The sequence below is a fragment of the Oculina patagonica genome, chromosome 4, assembly GCF_052425735.1.
Source record: "Oculina patagonica isolate OP01 chromosome 4, crgOcupat, whole genome shotgun sequence".
Taxonomy (NCBI): Eukaryota; Metazoa; Cnidaria; class Anthozoa; order Scleractinia; family Oculinidae; genus Oculina; species Oculina patagonica.
In genome coordinates this window covers 49428064-49445443 of record NC_135761.1, presented here as the reverse complement: position 1 = coordinate 49445443, position 17380 = coordinate 49428064, and the positions used below count along the sequence as shown (strand labels likewise).

Genomic DNA, 17380 nt, shown 5'->3' with positions numbered 1-17380 from the left:
TTTCTCGACGAGCAGAGGATTGTGGGATTGAACCTCGCCGAGATCCAAGATGGCGGCACTTCCGCAGAAGAAGTATTACCGGCAAAGAGCCCATGCTAATCCCATAGCGGACCACACTCTTGAATAGTAAGTAAGAGAGAAAGATATATGAAAGGCCGCAGGATAGACTGAGGGTCAGGGGCACGGGAAGGGGTGGGGATGACCCGATAAAAGGGGGACGGTTCCACGCGGTGCTCAGTTGATGAGGACCTACAAGTAGACTGTTCACAGCCCTCTATTTTTTCGTGTTTTCTCGATCGATGAGCGCTCGGTGAGAACAGCGTGAGAACTGGCCGCCAGCGCAAAACGGAAGAAGCAAGGGGGTGGGTGGCGGGGAGCGAAAAAAAAAAATAGAGGGGCTGTAGACATCTTTGAAAATATTGAATTTCCCGTTTCTCCAGAAACGGAAAATTCCCATTGGTTGAAAGGCGGCAAAAGTGTCATCACCTGGACAACGGCCGATCATGATTGCTTGCAGGCGGCGTCTTGCGGTTTGCTCGAGTTGTCATCAATATTGACATGCTGTGATTTGCGATGAATTGATTATTGGAACGCTCGCTGAAGAAACTTCCTAACGTTCACTAAGGTGCGGGATTGCAGAATATCAAAATATCAAACGTTTCGTCGCTCAAAGACGAGGAGAAGGAGGCTGTTCGCCAGCTTCTTTGTTCGAAGGACGTAGTTGGAATTTTACCGACTGGCTTCGGCATAACTTTTGCCTCGCCGAAGCGAAGCGAAGCGCGAAGTGCTAGGTTTTAATTTAGCGGGTCGCGCGACCTCCCAATAAACCCGGCAAAAATAAACCGCCTGTTCTGCAGGCTACATTCTTTTGAATCGCTCTTCACGATCAACTTGCCTTGTAGAAGATTCTACGCCAAATATCGGTCGCGCTTTATAAATTCAATATTGCTTGCTGCACTTCCAGCTTTAGATGCACAAGATGAACACACTCTACAAGAACGAAATTCGTCTTTTTGCACTGCAATTCCCAAATCGGCCAAGACGTCTGCCAACTTTCGCCGGAAAACACCTTCGCGTTTTGGCTCGACAAATAAATCATTTTCCGTAGAGATGTACGATGTCTTGCCGAAGTTCCCCAAGCGAATCGCCAATGAGTACCCGCATATTCTGCAAAAATCGGAGGGACCGCTCGATTTTGGCTTTCTGCCTCTTTTTACAGGTTTTTGGGGGTTGAAGAAGTCGTCTCTGACGACATCCTCAACACCGAAATAAAAATTAACGTGTTGTTGTCACCACACGTGTAGTTGTTTTGTAAAGTGACACTTGTAGTCAATTAAACAAGCACTTAACCGCTCAAATTTTATTGGTCCGATTTAATTGAAAGGTCGAGAGCCGGAGTTGTAAATTACAAGGCGATGACAAGGGGAGGAGTCTAATACTTCCACTTTTATTCAACGATGTCTACAGCCTCTCTATTTTTCTTTCGCTCGCTTCGCTCGCTTCCGGCCCCCTCCCCCTACGCGCTCGCGCTTTGCGCTCGCTCGCTTAGTTTGCTTTTTTGCGTTGAAAAATCGAGAGGCTGTGGACAGTCTAATGAGGACCAAACTCGCTTGATTGTAGGAAACTGTTATCAATGCTGCATATAAGGTGGTTTTGTGCTAATCATTTCTCGTCAGGACATAATAACAGGCAAAGAAAAGCTGCCTTTGCAAGCATTGCAGCCTATATAAATAAGTTCAAGGGAGAGAGGGGAGGGGAGGGGGGGTCACTAAACAACATTTATAAGGAAAGGCTATACCCCGTTCAAAACCCTTACTCTCTTATCTTTTGCATACCATTTTTAAATTAACAATAAATTTCTATTACTTTCTATAATCATGCACCTACTCAGGGCTCAAAATAATTTTTGGATACTGACCGGTCATGTTGACCGGCCAAATCAATTTTTGCTCAGTCATGTCTCGTTTTTGACCGGTCAAAATATTGAGTATTTACTTTGAAGCAATAGCCTATTCTGCCAAACATTTCGCCTCATAAGCTAAAACACTCGTTGTTAAAGAGTATAAGGCTTAAACTTAAATGTTTTAATCGCTAAATGTGTCATTTTATTATGTTTGCTTTTTGAATTTCCATTTCTTCTGCGTTCTACTCTACATAAAACAAAATGCTCAGTAGCCGTAATGTTATATTAGGGCCGAATCGCACTAGCGGACAAATTTTGTAACAATTGGTAGATTTCATCATTAACGAGTCACTTGTTACAGAAAACAAGTGCGATTACGTTTTTCGAGACCTAGCACTTGTCTAACATTTCAGGAAAACAAAGAAGCAGTTGTCTTATGATTGGTCCGCGTTGCACGCGCGATACATTTTGTCAAACAATCGCAAAAACAAGTGCGAACGACTTGTTGGACAAGCGCAAACTTTGTCGGACAAATCTTCAAAGGCGCCGTTGTCCTGCCTCAAGGCAGGACAATTCATGACAAGTCGCATGCCCCTCGTAATGTCAGATAACAATACGTTGTTGATTGGCTATTGTGTTTGGCCCAAACTGGACCTAATAATAACACCACTCCAAAATTTTTGCGATAGTATGCACCGTGATGTGGCTCTCACTATCATAATTCAGTCGCAAAATCTTTCCGCGATAGGCAAGACATGTTTATAAGCGAAGTGTTTGCCCAATGTAAGAATGAGAAAAGAAAAAGTTATCTTGAGACGACTCATCGTTCCACTGCATGGGAACACGCGTACTTTAAATTCAAATTGTTTTAGAATTTTTTACCGCGTGGTACTGCATATTTGATGTTTGTCCAAGACGACCGTGCTGAGAAATGTACAGGGATGCCTGATGATGCATGGATGCCTGAAGCACGTGCAAAGCTATTGTACTAATAATTTCACCTTTTGTTCTCTTCAAGATGTCTCTGACTTGTCGCGACAATTTTGTTTTTGTCAAAAATGTCATGACATTTAAAACTTGTCCGCTAGTGCGATTCGGACCTTACTCTGCATAGTTTTGCATTAGTTAACGACTTACGGATGGAGGCGATCTTGGTTGTAAGCACTTTACTGGTCTTTACTACCGAACACTAAATAGTAATAGGACATATGCCCATGCCACAAGTGAGATAACTGTGCCTTTGCTCGGCATGTAGGAAGAAAGGAAACGTCAACGGCTTCATGTCAACTGTGGTCAGTAAAAAGGATAAATTACGTCCTGGACTTTTAGATATCTTTCCTGTATCATGCGATACCAATATCAAGCTAGGGGATTAACAAACTAACCGCCGTGAAAAAGATTTCACATTCGTCCACAACGCTTAGCAACCAGGCCTTTCAGTAAGGGTGTGCCGGAAGTTTAACATGTCTTTTGTTGCTTTTTTCAATGGATCTCTCCAAGTTTTCAACGTCGCCTACAACAGATCGAAACAGAGAAGCCCGTTCTAATACTATGCGGTGCCTGATTGAGATACTGAAATATACTTACGGCAAAGAACTTTTAATCATAGACATCCACGGAAGTAGCCTTACACAAGAAGACTTCGATAGAGAGAAACACTTGAATGCCATGGCTAGATATTGAGAGTTATCGTTTCAATCTGTAGACGCCGGACGCGGAGACCATTTTTTTATATTTTGTACAGTACGAGCAAACGTTTACCGGAACTCTCTTTGACAATTAAGTAGCACCACGTCTTAGGTGGTCAACCATTGTCAACATGGGGACACGTTCAGTTGCGAAATAAGCACAATTTAAAGAAACATTGCTGATTTAACAATCAAAGCGTTTAATGATTTTATTATTATGCTGGTGAAAAACACGCTACGAACTAACGAGTACTTGCGTACGCGTGTTAATAGCAGACGGTGATTGATGCAATGTTCATTGTTGTCTGTTTAACATATTTACAGACGTGGTTTCAGTTCCTGTTTTATTTAAGCAAACCGCTAACAAATCCGCGTGACCGTCTCATCTATATTTGACAAATTTGTGACTGCAAGAGCCAGCTGCTTTTCAAGAAATACTGCGAATAAATTTTTGTGTGTGTTATTTATTTGAAAGCCGTGTACGTGACCGGTCAAAATGACCGCCGAACCAAAATTTTGTCCGGACAAATCGTCATTTTGGCCGGACATTGTCCTTTGACCGGCCGTTATTTTGAGCCCTGCTACTACAGTAGACACTCTGCTTTGCTTTTCTTTTCACTACAATGAATTGAGTACGCACCAAGATGAATAGCCATTGTAGATGTATCAGCTGCGGATAAGAAAGGACTGCCATATAGCAAAATGACAGTTTTACATAAGCTTCTCTTATTTCATGCCCTTATGATCACAAGTGGTTTCTGGTATCATTTATGTTGTAGTTTTCCTCCCCTCCCCTCCCCTCCAGGCTTTTAGCCAGGATTTAAAAGGTGGAAATCCAAAATTTTTATAAGGCCTGACTTTGTCCCCATACATGTAGGAGGGCCTGAGAAGCAGGTAAGGTGTTTTTCTGAAGTTACGAGTGCAGAGGTATCTAAAGATTTCCAAATTTGCTAAAAAAAACCCTCTGTATACAGTTATTCATATTTATTTTCTCTGAAAAGCTGCTGTACATAGGAGCCTGCTTCCCTCCCCTTGTGCAGTGTAATTAACAAAGGTCATGTGATCTGGATCTCACACATTTAAAAGTATTAGAAATTTTGTTTCTTAAGTAATAATGTATCCTCAGATAATTTATGTGTTTTATGTACAGTCCCGTATCACCTGATGAAATGGACTGGAGGACTTTATTTCCCGCATTCTATCCTGAGAAGGATGACAAAGATAAGACAAGTTCCAAAGTGGAGTTTGCTGACATTGGGTGTGGATATGGTGGCTTGTTAGGTAATCAATGTTTAACTTATTCATACGTGGATTCCTGACTTCCCCCTGATTTTTGGAATTTCGTGATTTCTTCAACCAATTTTTGTGTAATTGGATAATAATTCTCGTCACAAGGTCTGAAAATTTCTTAGCACTTGAAGCTTTCAACTGCATTGCATGATCTTCATATGAACAGAGATGTGGGGGGTATGATCTTCCCACCATTTTTGTGCGATGCAGTCGAAAGCTTTGCTAAGAAATTTTCATACCTTTTGACAAGAATTATTATACGATTACTTTTAACTAAGGTCAAAGATGAGCGTACAAAGTCATAATTTTTGTTTACCTTGGAGGTTTGAAAAATCCACTGTAGATAGCAACAGTTCTTGTTATTTCAAGTAGATTGTCACTTTTATGTGAACTCCTGCACATACAGTAAATTGTACAGAAATGGATGTTGGTTTGTCTAGCATTGTCCAGGCGATAGTAGTCTTAAATGTCAGTTATTGGTTTCTATTGCAATCATGGTCACAATCAGAGTAGAAGTCATCTTCAGAGTCAGATATAGTCTTCTTCACTACGAAGATAGACTCTGATTATTGACACAATCACCAAAAACAGTGTTCATAAGACTACTTGTCAGGACAACTTTATTCTGTAAATCACATTGGCCGATGGTGCATCAGGACTCAGACAGATCCATGGGCAGAAGACTCTTCAAGTGCTATGCATTGCAGAGAATAATGTTCCCAGGTTTCCGATACATCCTATCTGCTGGGCTCTTACCATTTTATTTGATTTAGAAATATTTTACTCTATACTGTACATTATAAAGTTATTATTATTGGATTTGATGCAAATAAACTGGTATTTTTAAAATCAAGAGTACATCAGCTCCACGTTTAATACACAACGGCAGAGCCTAGGGGGCTGGGGGGGGCTTTAGCCTCTTCTTTAGCCTCCTCCTCGAGAAGAGCCTCTTAAGCCCCCCCCCCCCCTCTCCACTTCAAGTCACTAGTCAGCCCCCCTCCCCCTGTTGGAAAAATGTTCCACTGTCCATGATACACTAAATAAAGTTTTAGCTTGCTAAGATAAATAGATTAAAAATAAACAAGAAAATTCTGTCTTGCTGATATGAAGGCAAAGAGCAGAATGCAGCAAGAAAATTTTCAAGACTTTTCCTAGGCTTGTATTTTAATCAAGTGTCATTTTACTTTGCAGTTGATTTGTCTCCCATGTTTCCAGATACTCTTATGGTTGGAATGGAAATAAGGCTTAAGGTGAGAACATGCTGCATTTTTGATAAAATAAAACATTTCTTTTATTTCTTTATGCTTCATAATTTTTCTGTTAATTTTTGCTTAATTGTGATTGAAAAGAAAAAGGTGTGGAGAATTAATTCTCAATATTTGTGAATTCTTTCATATAAAAAGTAAATTCAGCCAGCGAAGATAGCAGTAATCTTATTATGTAGGCCTGCAACATGTGGTAAAGGTGGCAACACATGCAACGGGCAGCAGTTACAAAGGCTCTGCCCACATTACAAGCCAAAAATATTAGGTAATACCGGTAATAATTTCACTCGTAATCTGACATGTGTGTATGTCTCCAGGTCAGTGACTATGTGAGTGACAGAGTGACGGCATTAAGAAAGGCTCACCCAGGGCAGTACCAGAATATTCATGTCATTCGGACTAATGCCATGAAATACCTACCCAACTACTTTCACAAGGGGCAGGTGAGTCTCTCTGTTATTCAACTACTGACAGTGTTTCCCTGATTATATATGTCATCAGTTACTCTGGCCATAGTAATCAGCTTACAACAAACAAGCTTGGCTTGTCACAGCTGCCTACTCTTCCAGTTGCTGATGCCATTACTTTTAAAATCCCTGAGTATAATCATACAAGGGTGTACATGTATGTTGCAAAAGAAATAAAAAAATAATGCAAATCTAACTAGTAGCTACTAAGTGTTAAGTCCAGAGCTGTACTCTAGCATAGCCCTGGTGCACCTAATTTTGCCTTTGGGCAACTTGTATGCTAGCCCTGCAATAATTATTCTAAGAGCACACCTTTGAAGTCACAATCATGTGACCAGTACAAAAGTCATTTACATATTGATATCTGCATGAAGGAAGTACTTCATCTGTATCATTTTATTCCTACAGCTTAAAAAGATGTTTTTCCTGTTTCCTGATCCACATTTTAAACAAAAGAAACACAAATGGAGAATAATAAGGTAATGCATATACAACCGGCCCTGTACAGTCAACTCTCTCTAAAATGCAGCATCGTCGGGACCGGCTCAAACTGTCCATCTTAGAGAGGTGTCTGTCTTATAGGCAGTTTAGTGACAGTAAAATAAAATAAAAATGTCAATACTTCAACGCATTAAGGTGCAAGTGTGATATTTCTTGATCAAGACAGAACTTTTGGCTTTTATACAATTATAGTGTGCCCTTTATTTGTAAATAAATTTAATTCACTGTTATTCTATTGCAGTCCTACTTTGCTGGCTGAGTATGCATATGTTTTAGCAGTTGGGGTGAGTTACATGCTATTTCTGAAACTATATTTTGTCAGGGTCATATTATTGTTCTACTGGTGTTATATTTGGGTAGTGAATAGAAATTAATTTGTCAAGACCTGAGCTTGTGTCATACTTACAGTTACTTACTTTTTTTTTTGCTTCGGTGGCACGTAAGGCCGCAAGGTTGTGTCATAGTCAGGGGAAAATCTTTCAAACCACAGGCATTTGACCTACATGGCTGTTTTTTAATTGTGGCTAAAAGCCTAGCCTGCATTGCAGAAGAGCTAAACCTGGTATACACATGTAGTCCTATACCAGGGTTTAGTTTGTCTGCAACACAGGCTACTGGTGCTTATAGCCATTGTTTTTGTGCAAAAAAGTAATCAAGCTTCAAATGTGCAGTTTAAAGCTTTTTTAACTTTCATGTTATATAAATTGGTTCTGTTGATTGAACACAGTAATTTAAACTCATAAGAATGCTGTATTAATATTTTGTTTATTTTTAAGGGTCTTGTTTACACCATAACTGATGTTCCTGACTTGTGTGACTGGATGAAAAAGCATTTCATAGAACACCCTTTGTTTGAAGTAGTCAGTGACGATGAACTGGTAATACAGTGTATACTTGATGTAATGTATATGAAATGATTCATATATGAACTGCGGATGTGAATGAAAGTGATAAATGATCATCACAATGAATTTCCAATTTAAGCAATTGGAATAAACTTTAAGAAGCCTGAAAAAAATTCAGGACTTCAATGGGATTGAAACTCAGGACCTCCGCGATACCTGTGCAATGCTCTACCAACTGAGCTATGAAGCCACACATTGGGAGTGAGGTCAATTGTGAGTTCATATTTTCCCTGTAAGAGGAGTGAAGTGATGTAATGTATATGAAATGATTCATATATGAACTGCGGATGTGAACCCCGTTGAAGCCCTGAATTTTTTTTCAGGCTTCTTTATTCCAATTGCTTAAATTGGAAATTCACTGCGATGATCATCTATCACTTTCAGTGTATACTTGCTAGTTCAGTGTATGCATATACTGTAACAAATCTAAGAAAGGAGGGAATCAGGACTATAGTATGGCCACCCCAGGGGACAAAACATTCCCATATGAAGGGGACATACTGAAAATTTAACACTCCAAGTTGTTACAAGTCCCCTTGCCTCCCCCCTGGCTAGAGATTGGCATGTCACAAGCCCATGTGACACCTGACACAGCAGCCAGGTCCCTTCTCAGTAGGGAACCCTCAAGCAATGTCAATCACAATATTCAACAGCCCCTCACAGGGCATTCAAAATTCAACACAAACATACTGAAAATTTAACCTAAACAGGCCCAAGCGTCGAAAGACAAACCCTCCCCTCCCCCTGCTTTTGACAGCTAGTCCACCAGCCAGGCACCAGCAGATAGCTAAGACCCTGGGCCAGGTCACCAGAGCACTGGTGACAGAAGCCCCCCTCAAGTTAAGGGCACCAAAGTTAAGGGCATCCAAGTTAAGGGCACCAAAAACCTGGGCGACCAGGTTTTTGCAAATCCTCTCAGAATTTCCATTGTTGATATTGTTTGGAACAGGGTACCTATTTTGCAATGTTTGTCTGGAACAGGGTTGCAAATTCAGCTCTTTTTCTCTGGAATAGGTCCAGAGTCACCCCCGTAGTAACTTTTCGGGAATACCCCCAGGGGTGCAAGCCCCACCCACACACCCCCATCCCCACCGATGGGAAAAGGAGATTAGGGCAAAAGACAATACGTATTTGTTTTCATATTCTTGGCTTGCAACCCTGTGACAAGGGGGCCATGTTGATTAGCCTGCGAGCAGGCTCACCTTGGGGCACGCACGAATATACCTTGGGGCACGCTATGTTGATGGACAAAACAGTCAAAAATTGTTTCGCGGAATTTGCACGATAAAAGAGTTAAGTTCCCAGCGGATGAAAACACTTTGTTCTTTTCCACCAACATAGGCGCCGTGACGTCAGCTGCAAGCCAACAATTTAAAGGGAGATAACTTTATGGAAAGAGCGCTCATACAACTTTCATTCTTATTTAAGGGCCTGTTTACATGATTCCGGAATGACTTTCATTCCGGAACGAAACTCATTCCGGAATGAAGTTCGTTCTGCATTCACATGAAACAGTCGACCGGCTCAACCTAGGCGTTTTCACGTGCGTGGTTTTCGCGCGAGATCAAAAACAAAGATGGCGTGTGTTTCGCGCAAACATGTCATTGTCCCCATTTATGACCAATTCTGCAATTTTAACGAGAAATTTGACCGTAGGGCTGCTTCTTTGGGCTAAACAGGAAATACCATTACCCTTTTTCGCTCTGAGTTCAAACTGTGGCCTCCGTTTGAGGTTTCATGAGATGCGGTGTCATCTCGGAACGAAATTCGTTTCGTGTTTACATGATACCAGAATGAGATGTCATTCCGGAACGAAAATTTCATTCCGGAATGAAAACCGGAATGAACTCATTCCGGAATGACTTGACTTTCGTCTCGGTATCATGTAAACAGATACAGAGAAATGTATGGGGATGGAATGAACTCGTTCCGGAATGAAAGTCATTCCGGAATCATGTTAACAGGCCCTAAGTTGTGATCTGTTTAGGTTGTGATGGACTCAAGTTTTTTTTTTTTTTCTTTATTCCAAAGGCACAGGATCCTGTTGTGGAAAAACTGTATCAAAGCACAGAAGAAGGACAGAAGGTTACTAGAAACAAGGGAATTAAGCTTGTAGCTGTGTTTCAACGAATTCGGGATCCGTACGTCACTTAAATGGTCACAATGAGTCCACTCGCAAATTAAGTTGACCTGGCTGTTAACAAAACCTGTGCAGTGTCTAGGAACATGGAAAGTTCCTGAAAGTTTGCGGTGATCGGACACGTACGTCAAGTAGAAGTTACAGAGAACAAGAAGTACCACTGACAGATTGTAAAAAAGGTGATTGTCTTATCAGAACTGTTGTTAGCTGGTGTCGGAAGAAGTGTCAAGCAAAACAGGAAAGCGGATGTCAAAAATGCGTAATGCGCTATTGTAATTCAAATATAAGCTTGGTATGAACATTTCTGTATGTCGCGAAAAAGAAAACGTGCGCTTGGTTTTCACTTAGTGTTGGTGCAACTATGTTGTAACATGCAGAGCAGTGTGCATGTGAATGACTGTTAGTAATAATTTAAAATTATTAATTTATGACCTCTGCTAAGTAATGCGTCATTCCCTCACCCCCCCCCCCCCCCCCGTTCCAACTTCTACGCGCGTGCAGCCATACACACGCACCCACCCACGCACGCAGACCAACTAATCTTGTATTTTATTTTCTGTAAAACAATTTCACACGGTTATATCAAGAACTAATAAAACATAATTTACTCCAAGTTTTCTTGTAATTAAAAGCACATTTATTCTACTGAGAGCCGACATAAAATCACTGCGATGATGAAATTCTAGAGGGTTTCATCATGTTATCTAACCTGCGTCACAGACGAAATTGTGAAAGAAAAGAAAAACAGCTGAAATAATAGAGGAACGAAATTTCTAAAACCACGCCATTTTGGATTGGTAGAATATTCGAATGAATTTGAGAAGTTAGCTTCAACTATCTTGTGACAAATATCTTATAACTGAAACTTATTTTAAAACCTTGAACTTACCTCAAAGCATTTTCACTTAAAACTTTGACAATTACGACCAAAAGCTTGCACTATCTTTAGCGTATCTACTTCGGGAGTAGTCGTTACCATTCGGTATACATTCGTAGCCATCTCGCTCAGTCGAGCCTGTGTACAGCCGTCCCGCTCCCCTCCAAAAAATCGGGGAGAAGGGGAGCGGGACGGCTATACACAGGCTAGCTCAGTGTCGCTTAGCTTCGACCATAAGGTCTCTTCGGCGTTTAAATCTGAGAAGACACTGGGTTCTACCTCGGATACCTCCATCTCTTGGGTACAGCGCGAACTGAAAAACCTTTAGACGAACCTACCCCTCCATCCCAACACGTCAACAAAATATTTTTGATACCCCTAAGTTCTGTCGAATGACCACTCTTTGTTACTCCCTTCCCACCCGTGATGCAAGTATGTTGTTATGAACCCCCAGTGTGGCCAGATTGCTGTCGGAAAGAGATCACAAACTCAGGGTAGTCGATATAGCCATCATCATTACGATCCTGGTCCTCTAAGATCGTGTCTACAAATGTCGCTAAATCGTTCTCTGGAATTGCAGCTGTTTCTTGATGACCTTAGGGATAAATGCAACGAGAACAAAGTTAGCCCAGTTGTTATAAAAAAAATTGAGTAGGTGGCGGACGCTTGAAAACGCATGAAGACAAGACAGGAAAAGTCGGTCGTTTCAAAAACGCTTACTACCGGATAAATCGCTATTTAGTAGCTAGACAAGTGTTTGAAAAGCAATCTACGCTTTTACTGGATAGTGTCTTTTCCAATCGAAAGCGACATCCACCCTTTGAAGCTCTTTGAACAACCGTGACCAGAATGAGGGAGCGCGGAATCTGCGCAAATTAAAAAAAAAAGCGCGAGGGAGATGCGCGCGTCAGCTGCCATTTTGACACGCGCCTCGCGCATGAGATCTGATTTAGCCTCGCGGATATCGCTTGTAGGAAGAAACTTCCGCACTGCTCGAGCTTCGCTCTAATAAATCAGGCAGTGTGTTCACGTAGAAACACTAATAACCCTATCATACAATTAAAACGAACGACTTGGAGCCGGAATATCTAACAAATGGCCTATGAGACAGAATTAGAAAACTCTGTCTCGCGAATTAACAAACAATTCGCGCGACATTGCAAATGTCTTAAATTTTGAATTGGAACGCGGCGATTTGGTCGTTGGGACTTAAAGGAAAAGAGGTATAGCTCGAAAATTTCTGTTCCATTTGATCTCCGCCAGAAATGGTTACTAGCTTTGTGACCTGAAGCATCCCGCTCTATCAGCAAATGCAAGCCTGAACTTAATTACTAAATTTTCAAGATTTATCATTACACTTGTTGCTGTTTTTCACCTTCTTCTTGTGAATGCTCATGATGTGAGAGCCCTTGAAATAGCTCCAGTCCGTCCAACTTGCTGTTGTTGTCATAATCATGCATCAAGAAAAACTGAACTTCACTTTTGGTTTCCTGCAATCAAAAAAAGAAAGAAAATACGCAGACAGTCTTACAAAGCCAAATAAAAAGAAGGTGGCTAGGTCTACAACGGTAGGCGAACCTTTTGTGGTAATCAAGTAAGCGAAGCCGTTTATATTACAACCCTAAAACTAAAAGAGTCCTTTTATTTTGGTGAAGTTAAGTTAAGTATTTGCTAGAGTGATGTTCAGGCATTGCTAAACTAGGAAACATTGTTACGGAAACATTGTTCCTTGTCAATGTTTTGCTGCCCAAGTAGCTTAACTAGGAAACAATGTTCCGGGAACATAATGCCAGGCATGCACATAAACTAGTCAACATTGTTTGCATGGTGGCTAAACTGGGCAACATATGTTTTTGACTTGAAGCAAAAACATTTTTTGTTTCCGTGAAGCAAAATTTGTTTCCGCAACATATGTTTCCTGCGTGGCTAAACTGGGAAACACTTGCCTTCGCAACAATGTTTCCCTTTCCTAGTTTAGCCAGGCCTTTAGTGTCCTGTCGTAACTGGACGCCTCAACCGTTCACATAGTCCAGTCCCTGAACTCTCTCTTCCGCGCGCGCTTTATCGGGACTGAACCCAGGCGCGCGAAGAGAGAGTCCACGGTAACTTGCATGCGCATGCGCCAGTTTTCCCCCCATATTTGGCAGCACTTCATTCTCGACCCCAGAGCACTCCTCTTTTGCGCATGACTGACGGCGAGAAGAGCTCTGGGCAACCCTGGAACAGAACCTATTCTCATTTGAAGTTCGTTGAAACAAAATTTAAACGTGCGTCGGAATGGTTGTCCTGGCCCCTGGGGAATTGAATGCTTGTGCTTTATGCAAATCAAAGATTGTGCACGATATCGTAATATGTGCTGTTTTCGGATGTATTTCTGTTTGGAGACTATATCAACAGTCTCGGAGCAATTCTTCCTTACTTAAATAAGCATGTTAAATGAATAACGATGTTTAACAACAGACAATCGTCCAAAAAACAGCACTGATTACAATATAACGTGACACGATCTAAATTTGCATAAAACGCAGAGTCTAGTCTCTGGTGAATAAATGTGGAGCGTGCGCAATAGGGTCATCGTAGCCAGATTTTGGCTACGCTTGCGTGGAGTTTCCCAGAGCTCTTCTCGCCGTCAGTCATGCGCAAAAGAGAAGCGCTCTGGGGTCGAGAATGGCAGCACTTTTGAAAACGCGCGCGCACAGATGACGAGTTCAACTATGCGACCGTATACTAAAGTTAAAGCTGGATCACCTGAATAACTTTAAAAAGCCTAGTAAATAATAAAGATGGTAAAAAGCCTAGTTTTCCAGTCAGTGTCTACTAAAAGCTAACGGCCAAAACCCAAATCGCTATCCGTCAACCATTCCTAGTATTTTAGTTGTTTATTGAAATGGTTTTGGATTCAATTGACTACAGTTTTTTTCTTGCATTTTTTCGCGCGCTTGGTCGCGTAGTTGAATTCGTCATTTGAGCGAGCATTTTTAACCAAGAGCGCGCGTCTCAAACAAGTGACGTCACACTCCTCGCTTCTGATTGGTTCTTTCTGAGCATGCGCATGCAAGTTATACTGGACTCTCTCTTTGCCTCAACTGTTCACATGATCAATATTGTGACATCTGTCTATCATAAGGGTCGATTTACACGGTTTGACTTTCTCACATGTGACAAGGTTGCGACAGGCCTACAGGCGCTCTGCTCAGGACCATTTAAACGCGCGCGAGTCTGTCGTAAGGATGTGGTAGGTTGATTGACGCCACGCTATTCGTGTTGTAGTCGTTGTAGTCATGGGGTAAGCGTGCCGTATTCGACAATCGTAGGCAACATCTTTCTGTGTAGTTCGCCTCTAATGAACCTTCGACAATAAGTTACATGATTAATGAGATAGACTTCCGACTTCCCCCCCCCCCCCCACCCCACCCTTGATTGGGTTAGTTTATCACTGTACTTACATTAAGGTATTTAGTTGCTGCTTCTTCGTCCATTCCCATTTGTTCCATCAGATGTTCCTTGAGATGGCTATATAAATAAATAAAAAAAAAACACATCAACAGGCCATTCTTGAAAGCCATATGCCATTTTATTTTGGAGGTCGCACTGGCGAAATGCCAACGAAATTAGCCTGAATAAACAGGTGACATTTCGCAACGTCACGTCACGTCACGGGGCGAGGTAAGGCCCTCGTGAACCGTGGACTGGGTATGCATATGGGCAACAAAGGCAGAGCACCATCCTTGAAACTGTTTCATTGTTTGCAGGTCATAACGTTTCAGCCATCGACTGTTTTTGGACGTCTTAGTTTAAAATAGCATTTGTGGAGTTACTCGGCGAATCGAAAATAACGCGCGAAACGACGAAAGATATTCCACATTAGTATATACCACACAAGTGAATAGTGCTTTTCGCGCGCGCTGATTGGTTAACTCGGAGGTGATTTGATCACGCGCACGTGCTGATTTCCGTTAGATGGCATTTCACATTTTCCACTGAAGAAGGGGCAGTAGCCCCGAAACGTATGGAAACATTTTACTACCATCTGGCGCATTTTTTTCATTTACATTTTAATTATCGTTTCAATTCACTAGTTATATGCGCTACACAGTCGCACGAAATTTCTTTAGAGATGTCTATGTTACGGTGATTTGCAAAGTACTATTCACCTCAGAGCAGCTTAAGAGAAACAAACTGCCCTTGCGCGTCGCTTTGTTTAACAAAAAGTAATGTCTGCTATTCAACTTGTATGGTATATACTAAAACAATAATTCACCTCAGTGTCGGTGAATGTGTTGGATATTTACCTGGCCGCAAAGCGGCTCGGTTAATATCCACCACTATTCACCTCCACTTCGGTGAACAATTGTTAAATATTTGACCTGTTGAAAGCCGGTTGAACAGGTCAGTTGCAGTCCGGCTTGGTCTCCTGACCGCGCGTACACCGCGAAAGGCTGATTTAGACATTTTAGTGTGTAGTATCGTAGTCCAGTCCCTGACCTCTCTCTTTCGCGCGCCCTTTATAGGGGCTGAACACACTCCTATAAAGGGTGCGCTTAAGAGAGAGTTCAGGTACTGGACTAGAAGCTTTGCTGTCTGATTTTACTTGAGCAATACTTGTTAAACTTAACAAAAAGCTATACTACACAATAAAATGTCTAGTAAGATATCTAATTTGGTCTTCACCATGAGGATCAGGTTATAAAATGAGGCCAGTAATAATTAATAAATATTATTGCAAGATGATTCAGAAGCGATGGTGACTTCAATTGGTCTAGCGAGTTTTTAACTTGATGCTCTGTCTGTTGTAAGGGGTTAAAAACTTAAACTATCGTTTATTTATTCAAATAAATCGATTTATTTGAATAAAGCAGGTACGACATTGTGTTTTCTTAGCGAAGGCTTTTGACCAGTGAAACAAACCTGTTACATTTCTGGTGACATCGCAAATGAAATACGGTAGTACAAGTTTAATAGTCACAGAATTTCCATTTGAAAGCCGCTGATAAATTTTCATTAAACAATCCTTGACCAAACGCGTTACTCATATTGAATTTTTTTCTCTACAGAAAAGATAAAATTCAACTACTTACTGTGAGTCTTTGGCTTGAATTTCTAAAACCTGCTGTGCTCTTTTCGGGTCTTGTGAACTCTCGCCAAGCCAAACAATTTGAGCAAGAACTAACCACAAAATCAACGAAAATCCTTTCCACCCGGGCAAATTCAATCGTGGAGGAAACATTGTCCACGCTATGCAAGTTCAAACTCGCTGGCTATTTAATAAAAGCTGTACATTCGTATTTATTCTAATATTATGGTGAATCATCGTTGGCGGTAAAAATGTAAATTTGCGGCTTGGCGGAAACCATTCAAATTCAATTTATTCAGGCTGACAGGTGTTAGCGGGAAACCCACCAATCAGCGATTGCCTGATCACCGAGGGTATTCATGAAATGGACTGATGAAGGGGCTGTGTCACGGCTGAATTAGGTTTATTTTATTAAGTTCTTGCTATGAAACTTAATTTTTGCATAGAAATTACAATTGCTTCGTAGTAAATAATAAAGATGGTAAATTTTGAGCTCGGTGATAAATAATAAGGATGTATTTTTCAACAATGCCACGAGTCCCCGACGGGAATCGAACCCATGGCCTCCCAGATACCGGTTGGGCGCTCTAACCAACTGAGCTATGAGAGACTCGTGGTGAGCTGGGTCATTTACTAGGTTGATATGTGACACGACAAAATGACAAGAAAACGTCTTGTTCTAAGTCTATGCCATGTCTTTCAGGTATACGAAAGGATACCCTTTTCAGTAAAAGGTATACGAAAGGGGTACAATTTCTGTCAAAATGGTATATTAAAAGGGTAAGGGGTTAGAGCTCGGGGCGGGCCCAACCGGTCTCGATTCCCGTAAAAAACATTTTTGAGTACCAAAGATTTTTTGAGTACCAAAGCTAATCTTCTCCATCCACGGGTATATTACGAACTCACAATTGACCAGCTCCCAGTTGGCTTGATAGCCCATGCAGTTGGTTAGAGCGCTGCACTAGTATCGCAGAGGTCATGGGTTCGATTCCCGTTTAAGCCTGAATTTTTTTCAGGCTTGCTTTTCTCAACTGCTTAAGTTGAGTACATTACTGCAATGATTCTTCATTTGCTTAAAATGTATATCCGCAGTACAAATATATGAATTTCATATATTCATTTCATAAGCTAATGATTGTTAATAAAAAATTCGTTTTATGACTTTCTTTGCCGCGCTGTTTTTGCACCTCCCGCCGGGAATTCACATCAATCTCTCATAATTTCCGTGTGCATTACGGGAAAATCCGGCCCGTAATACTATTCAATGAGA

The 17380-nt window shown here is 41.3% G+C and overlaps 2 protein-coding genes across 3 annotated transcripts; one reads left to right on the top strand and one right to left on the bottom strand.

The window, feature by feature from the left end:
- Positions 1–7: 7 nt before the first annotated feature.
- LOC144650393 (tRNA (guanine-N(7)-)-methyltransferase-like) lies at positions 8–10772 on the top strand. 2 transcript variants are annotated; one of them, XR_013570102.1, is made up of 9 exons: positions 8–126; positions 4742–4872; positions 6073–6131; positions 6464–6589; positions 7022–7092; positions 7356–7398; positions 7891–7992; positions 10051–10262; positions 10295–10772. XR_013570102.1 is itself a non-coding variant. In XM_078510060.1 (8 exons), the coding sequence occupies exons 1-8, from the start codon at positions 50–52 to the stop codon at positions 10171–10173; spliced, it is 732 nt and encodes a 243-aa protein (XP_078366186.1). In that variant the 5' UTR covers positions 8–49; the 3' UTR covers positions 10174–10772. The 2 variants fall into 2 exon arrangements, 1 of the variants encoding a protein (XP_078366186.1); XM_078510060.1 differs by having other exon boundaries at positions 10051–10772.
- LOC144650396 (multiple coagulation factor deficiency protein 2 homolog) lies at positions 10735–16442 on the bottom strand. Its single transcript, XM_078510063.1, has 4 exons — positions 16115–16442; positions 14483–14549; positions 12412–12526; positions 10735–11631 (listed from the first exon to the last, which is right to left on the bottom strand). The coding sequence occupies exons 1-4, from the start codon at positions 16261–16263 to the stop codon at positions 11477–11479; spliced, it is 486 nt and encodes a 161-aa protein (XP_078366189.1). The 5' UTR covers positions 16264–16442; the 3' UTR covers positions 10735–11476.
- Positions 16443–17380: the final 938 nt, after the last annotated feature.

Bases quoted from the DNA above. Each gene is read 5' to 3' on its own strand.
- LOC144650393 (XM_078510060.1), top strand. From the start codon at position 50: ATGGCGGCACTTCCGCAGAAGAAGTATTACCGGCAAAGAGCCCATGCT. The intron at 4,873-6,072 runs GTAATCAATGTT...TTTACTTTGCAG, and splicing joins TGGATATGGTGGCTTGTTAG to TTGATTTGTCTCCCATGTTT. The intron at 6,590-7,021 runs GTGAGTCTCTCT...TTATTCCTACAG, and splicing joins ACTACTTTCACAAGGGGCAG to CTTAAAAAGATGTTTTTCCT.
- LOC144650396 (XM_078510063.1), bottom strand. From the start codon at position 16,263: ATGTTTCCTCCACGATTGAATTTGCCCGGGTGGAAAGGATTTTCGTTG. The intron at 14,550-16,114 runs GTAAGTAGTTGA...TTATTTATATAG, and splicing joins ATTCAAGCCAAAGACTCACA to CCATCTCAAGGAACATCTGA. The intron at 11,632-12,411 runs GTGAAAAACAGC...TTTATCCCTAAG, and splicing joins TGAGCATTCACAAGAAGAAG to GTCATCAAGAAACAGCTGCA.